This window comes from Portunus trituberculatus, chromosome 30, assembly GCF_017591435.1.
Source record: "Portunus trituberculatus isolate SZX2019 chromosome 30, ASM1759143v1, whole genome shotgun sequence".
NCBI classification, from domain to species: domain Eukaryota; kingdom Metazoa; phylum Arthropoda; class Malacostraca; order Decapoda; family Portunidae; genus Portunus; species Portunus trituberculatus.
Genome location: NC_059284.1, coordinates 3,829,990 through 3,837,489, shown reverse-complemented (window position 1 = coordinate 3,837,489; position 7,500 = coordinate 3,829,990). Strand labels below are relative to the sequence as shown.

The window sequence follows — 7,500 nt, the reverse complement described above, 5'->3', positions numbered from 1 at the left end:
TCTGACCTCCATAGACCCTTTCTAATGTCAATAAAACCGTCTAATCACACTCAAAACGCAAGGTAGCAATGCGTCCCAGTGCTGAAGAGCTTAATAGTACACCTAGATTCCCTTGCATTGCTGGAAAGAAGTCTGGACAGGCACAGGATCAAGTCATGGAGGGAAACTGGAAGAGAATTGCTGGAAAATCTTACTAACGAAACAAAATTGTGAAGGAATGAAGGATAAGAGGGAAGGATACCAAAGGATGCTGAGAGGAGGAGAGGAAGAATGGGAAAGGGGAAAGGACAAGCAGACAGAGAGGAGAGCAAAGGAAACAGAGACAGAGACGGAGAGAGAGATAGACAAATAGACGTCAGAGAGAGAAAGAGAAAGAGAGAAATAGACAAACAGACAGATAGAAGCAAGGAATATGCCTGACAAAGGGGAGAGAGAGAGGGGAGGGTTTCAACGGGGGATCAGGTGAGGGTGAGGGTGAGGGGTCAAGGTAGAGAGGGCAGAGAGGCCGGGTAAGTAGCAAAGGGTTCAGGGGTGATTAAGTTAACTCCTTCACTACTGAGACGCAATTTTTACCTTGAGTTTTGTGTACGATTAGACCATTTTATTGACATTAGGAAGGGTCTGTGGAGGTCAGAGGATTAATGGCCACAGTCTTCACCATCTTAATCCCCCACATAAGTTTTTAATATGAAAACACGTCATTCTGCTTACTATTTGGTGATTTTATACTTCAGAAACTTATGTGGAGATTAAAATAGTGAAACCTCAGGCCATTAATCTCCCAACCCTTCCTAATGTCAACAAAATCGTCAAATCACACCCAAAACTCAAGGTAGAAATGCGTCCCAGTGCTGAATGGGCTAAGGGGCAGTGTAATGGTGACTGGGAGTGTTTCTAAAAGGTGTGGCTGGGAGAGAGGGAGAGGTAGAATCAATCAGGGAATTTAACTTGCAAAAATGAAGAAATATTAATAAATGGAAGAAATAAATGAAAGATGGAAAAAAAAGGTGAAAATAAATTATAGTAACAAGCGGGCGAAAGATAACTAGAAAAGACACAAATGAAAAAGAAAAGAAAAAGAAAGAAATGAAAGACAGGGAAACAGCAATAATAAACAAAGAAATAAGCAAAAACAGAAAGAAAAAAAAAACTCCCTTGATAGACTCACAGGATAGACTCAGGGATAGACTCAGGGATAGACTCACAGGATAGATTCAGGGATAGACTCACAGGATAGACTCACAGGATAGACTCAGGGATAGACTCAGGGATAGACTCACAGGATAGACTCAGGGATAGACTCACAGGATAGACTCACAGGATAGACTCACAGAATAGACTCACAGGATAGACTCACAGGATAGACTCACAGGATAGACTCAGGGATAGACTCACAGGATAGACTCAGGGATAGACTCAGGGATAGACTCACAGGATAGACTCACAGGATAGACTCAGGGATAGACTCAGGGATAGACTCACAGGATAGACTCAGGGATAGACTCACAGGATAGACTCACAGGATAGACTCAGGGATAGACTCAGGGATAGACTCACAGGATAGACTCAGGGATAGACTCACAGGATAGACTCACAGGATAGACTCAGGGATAGACTCACAGGATAGACTCACAGGATAGACTCACAGGATAGACTCAGGGATAGACTCACAGGATAGACTCACAGGATAGACTCAGGGATAGACTCACAGGATAGACTCACAGAATAGACTCACAGGATAGACTCACAGCATAGACTCAGGGATAGACTCACAGGATAGACTCACAGGATAGACTCAGGGATAGACTCACAGGATAGACTCACAGAATAGACTCACAGGATAGACTCACAGGATAGACTCAGGGATAGACTCACAGGATAGACTCACAGGATAGACTCACAGGATAGACTCAGGGATAGACTCACAGGATAGACTCAGGGATAAACTCACAGGATAGACTCAAAGGATAGACTCAGGGATAGACTCACAGGATAGACTCAGGGATAGACTCACAGGATAGACTCACAGGATAGACTCAGGGATAGACTCACAGGATAGACTCAGGGATAAACTCACAGGATAGACTCAAAGGATAGACTCAGGGATAGACTCACAGGATAGACTCAGGGATAGACTCACAGGATAGACTCACAGGATAGACTCAGGGATAGACTCACAGGATAGACTCAGGGATAGACTCACAGGATAGACTCAGGGATAGACTCACAGGATAGACTCAGGGATAGACTCACAGGATAGACTCACGGGATAGACTCACAGGATAGACTCACAGGATAGACTCAGGGATAGACTCACAGGATAGACTCAAGGATAGACTCACAGGATAGACTCACAGGATAGACTCAGGGATAGACTCACAGGATAGACTCAGGGATAGACTCACAGGATAGACTCACAGGATAGACTCACAGGATAGACTCAGGGATAGACTCACAGGATAGACTCACAGGATAGACTCACAGGATAGACTCAGGGATAGACTCACAGGATAGACTCACAGGATAGACTCAGGGATAGACTCACAGGATAGACTCACAGGATAGACTCAGGGATAGACTCACAGGATAGACTCAGGGATAGACTCACAGGATAGACTCACAGGATAGACTCACAGGATAGACTCAAAGGATAGACTCAGGGATAGACTCACAGGATAGACTCACGGGATAGACTCACAGGATAGACTCAGGGATAGACTCACAGGATAGACTCACAGGATAGACTCAGGGATAGACTCACAGGATAGACTCACAGGATAGACTCAGGGATAGACTCAGGGATAGACTCACAGGATAGACTCACAGGATAGACTCACAGGATAGACTCAAAGGATAGACTCAGGGATAGACTCACAGGATAGACTCACAGGATAGACTCAGGGATAGACTCACAGGATAGACTCACAGGATAGACTCAGGAATAGACTCAGGGATAGACTCACAGGATAGACTCAGGGATAGACTCACAGGATAGACTCAGGGATAGACTCAGGGATAGACTCACAGGATAGACTCACAGGATAGACTCACAGGATAGACTCAAAGGATAGACTCAGGGATAGACTCACAGGATAGACTCACAGGATAGACTCACAGGATAGATTCAGGGATAGACTCACAGGATAGACTCACAGGATAGACTCAGGGATAGACTCAGGGATAGACTCACAGGATAGACTCACAGGATAGACTCATGGATAGACTCACAGGATAGACTCAGGGATAGACTCACAGGATAGATAGAAAGTAACAAACGAGGAAAGGATAACTGGAAAAGACACAGATAGAAAAGAAGGAAGGAAGAAAGACAGCAAGAAAATAAAGCTTGAAAAAAAGAAAAGGAGAAAAAGAAAGAAAATAATTAATCTAAAAAAAAAAACGAAAACTTAAGAAAAAGAAAAAAGAAAGAAAAACAAGAAATCGACCCTTGAAAAAAGAAAAGAAAAGAAAAGAAAGAAAACAGCAAACTAACCCGTCAAAAAAAGACAAATAAGAAAAAAGAAAGAAAATAAAGAAAACACACATAGACACCCTCCTTGTAGGCCTAGGAGGAAAAAATAAAGAAAAAAAGAAAGAAAAGAAATTAATAAAAAACGAAAAACTAAAAAAAAAGAAAAACAAGAAAACGAACCTTGAAAAAAGAAAAAAGAAAAAAAAGAAAACACATAGACCGCCCCTTATAGGCCTAGGAGGAGAGGCTTACTCACCTATTGCAGACCTGAAGCTGGGGCCGAGTGAGTCCCCCAAGGGTGCGACACACATTGGGGTCAAGCGGCTGGTCCCACTCTGCGGCGTCCCACGGGGTGACAAAGGTCTGGTTCACCACGTCATTGGGCGAGGACTCCACCACAGGGTAACCGTAGTTAGGGTACCCCACCACAGTATTCGCAGGGTACCGTACGTTGCTCTCAGGGTACCCTATATAGTTCCCAGGGGCATGGTACGTGTGCGCGGCTGTGGGTGTGTTGCCTTCTTTATTTGTGAGGTAGTCAAGGTACATTGCAGTGCCTTCTCTCCAGGGGTACTGCGGGTGCGTGTGTGTACCGTACCGGGCCCCAGGGTACGGTAGCTTCTCTTGTTTAGGGTACTTCTTGGGGTACCCTGGGACGTGTACCCCCTCAAACTGGCGGCTGTGGAGATGCAGTGGTTAGTAACTGTACCTATGTGTGTACCTGTGTGTGTGTGTGTGTGTGTGTGTGTGTGTGTGTGTGTGTGTGTGTGTGTGTGTGTGTGTGTGTGTGTGTGTGTGTGTTGTCATCATTACTATGCGATAAACTGAAAGCAATTTACGATGGAGATAATGATCCAATTCTCTCTCTCTCTCTCTCTCTCTCTCTCTCTCTCTCTCTCTCTCTCTCTCTCTCTCTCTCTCTCTCTCTCTCTCTCTCTCTCTCTCTCTCTCTCTCTCTCTCTCTCTCTCTCTCTCTCTCTGTGCTTATATAGACTACCGAAAGAGAGAGAGAGAGAGAGAGAGAGAGAGAGAGAGAGAGAGAGAGAGAGAGAGAGAGAGAGAGAGAGAGAGAAATAATACACAAAAAACATGCTAGATTACACCAAACGAAGCAATTTAGAAGCAAAATAATGAAACTGTCTTGTAAAAGTGAGCGAATATTCTCTCTCTCTCTCTCTCTCTCTCTCTCTCTCTCTCTCTCTCTCACTTTTTTCTTTTTTTCCTTCGCCTTCACGCTTCGCTGATCTCAATTATTAGTATTTTCTTGTCCTCATCTTTAGATTAATTTGCTGCCTCAGAGTGTAATCTTGAGAACGAGACCTCTCTCTCTCTCTCTCTCTCTCTCTCTCTCTCTCTCTCTCTCTCTCTCTCTCTCTCTCTCTCTCTCTCTCTCTCTCTCTCTCTCTCTCTCTCTCTCTCTCTCTCTCTCTCTCTCTCTCTTCTCCTTTTTATTTCTCATTCCTAAACTTTCCTCCTCCTCCTCCTCCTCCTCTTCCTCCTTTTCACCGGAAGTCCATGTGTACAGGGAAGAGGGGGCACTGGAGGGGGTAGAGAGCCCACACCAAATCTACCAAACCTTCCACGACCACAAATATGTAACTAGTGACACACACACACACACACACACACACACACACACACACACACACACACACACACACACACACACACACACACACACACACACACACACACACGTTTTCATTACATATTTTTGTTTTCATCCTATTTTTTCTTTCATAAACCTAACGAGATATTAGAATTTTTGTGACTTTCTGATATATATATTTTTTTTCTTTTTCTTTTCCTTTCTTTTTTCCTTTTTCGTTTTATACATTTTTTTCTGTTTCCAGATTACACATTTTCTTCCTTTTTTCAACCCTTTTTTTGCATTTTTCTTCATCTTTCTTCTTTTTCTTTTTTCTTTTCTTTTTCTTTTTTCTCTTTTTAAATCCAGAACTAAATTAAATGAACTGTTAAGATTTTAAAGGTTTAGTTTATGTAAATTATGTGAAGCTGTGTATGTGTGTGTGTGTGTGTGTGTGTGTGTGTGTGTGTGTGTGTGTGTGTGTGTGTGTGTGTGTGGTTAGATTACTCTACATTTCAGCGGTGGACAAACGGTGTTTTTTGCAGATATCTCCTAAACGAATCGTTGGATGAGTATGATATTTCAACACACTACCTTGAACATCCGTTCGTAATTTCTGGTTAACATACCACAGTGCTATATGTGTTATGTGAGGAGTTTACTCGTGAAAAATAACACAAAGCCGACGAGTCATGTTGACGCAATCGAATGAAAGTGTGGTCCCCCCACAAACCCACCCAAACCATTCCTAACCACTACTACGTCTCCCCCGTCTCGGAAGTTCTCGCCCTCTTTATCCCTCCTCTCCTCTCCCTAGCTCCTCGCCTCCCTCACTCCTGTGTCCCTCCCTACTTCTCCCACCACTGTATTTATACATTATAATGTTCTGTAAGTGTGTATGTATAGATATGATTATTAACGAGTATGGTACAATTTCATGAAGGCAAGAAGTGGTTCACGTTGATAATTACTGTACAACAGCACGTTTACGTGTAGTATATAGAAGAGCCATGTTTGCAGTCGTTATGGTCAACCATGTGAACATGATGTGCTGGAATTACCTGTGACCTGGACCTTCTACTGTTAGGAAAAGTTGATACTCTTATTGCGTACTGTCTACCTATTGATCATAAAAAGTGGTCCAGTTTATATATAATATTATTTTGTTGTTAGATACGTTGCTTATTATCCAGCTATACGGCCATTAACAGCGGAATTAGCTATTGCTTTCACGGTCGTTTGACCCACTCTGGTTTTCATGTCCACATATACCAGCAATTGTATTAAATAATATCATTAATGTATGATATGTATGTACATACTGACGTATGTAACTATTATACCTATACGTATGTAATTACAATAGGGAAAAAAGGTGGAAGGCTGATGGTGTGAATAGGGGTGAAGAGGAAGCGGGAAGAGGGTCATGCGATACTGGGGTAGAGAAGGAGTGGTCTGGGGGTTCTTCAGGGTGGTGGTGGTGGTGGTGGAGGGGTTAGACGAGTACCCCACACTCGTCCGATTCTGTATAACACCTATGATATGATGACTGGATTAGGCGTAATATCACTCAGTAAACTCCTCACATAACACATATAGCACTGTGGTATGTTAACCACAAATTACGAACGGATGTTCAAGGTAGTGTGTTGAAATATCATACTCATCCAACGATTCGTTTAGGAGATATCTCCAAAAAACACCGTTTGTCCACCGCTGAAATGTATGGTAGGTTACGTGGGATGTGGTGTTGGTTGTTGAGGTGGTGGTGGTGGTAGTGGTGGTGGTGGTGATGGTGGTGGTGGTGGTGGTGGTGGTAGATAAGAGAGAAAGTGACATAATGATGAAAGGAAGGTGAAAGTAAAAAGAATGATGGAAGGAGGAAGAGGAGGAAGAAGAGGAATAGAAGAAAAGAATGATAGAAATAAGAAAAATAAGAATATGACCACCATCTTTTATCATCTACTTCTATTCTTCATTTTCATCATCATCATCATCATCATCATCACCATCATCACCATCATCACCACCATCATCACCACCATCATCATCATCACCATCATCATCATCATCATCATCATCATCACCATCATCATCTTTACATTCCCCTTATTCTTATTCTATTAAAGAGAGAGAGAGAGAGAGAGAGAGAGAGAGAGTGTGTGTGTGTGTGTTAAAGGGGAGAAGACTCTGCTCTCCCTTCCCTCTCTCCTCCTTCTCCCCTTTCTCTCCCCTCTCACCCCTCCCCTCACCTGGGCATGACGTCACAAGGCTTTAATTAGTCACCTGGATGGAGAGGAAAGGTGGGTGGGTGTCGTGGGAGGGCAAATACTAGTGGTGTTGACTCTGGTGGTGGTGGTGGTGGTGGTGGTGTGAAATGTTGTGATTCTGTTGTGAGTGTGTGTGTGTGTGTGTGTGTGTGTGTGTGTGTGTGTGTGTG

The 7,500-nt window shown here is 43.2% G+C and overlaps 2 protein-coding genes across 3 annotated transcripts in view; one reads left to right on the top strand and one right to left on the bottom strand.

Annotated features, from left to right (window-relative positions):
- Positions 1-7,500, top strand: part of LOC123510867 (protein Wnt-6-like) — a 104,913-nt gene that overhangs the window by 14,284 nt on the left and 83,129 nt on the right. The gene's annotated exons all lie outside the window — the stretch shown is intronic.
- The window catches only part of LOC123510866 (protein Wnt-4-like), a 29,731-nt gene that overhangs the window by 11,935 nt on the left and 10,296 nt on the right, over positions 1-7,500 (bottom strand). The window contains exon 2 of the mRNA XM_045266308.1: positions 3,729-4,151. Within this exon, the coding sequence (XP_045122243.1) occupies positions 3,729-4,151 (423 nt within the window). The remainder of the gene's footprint in view (positions 1-3,728; positions 4,152-7,500) is intronic.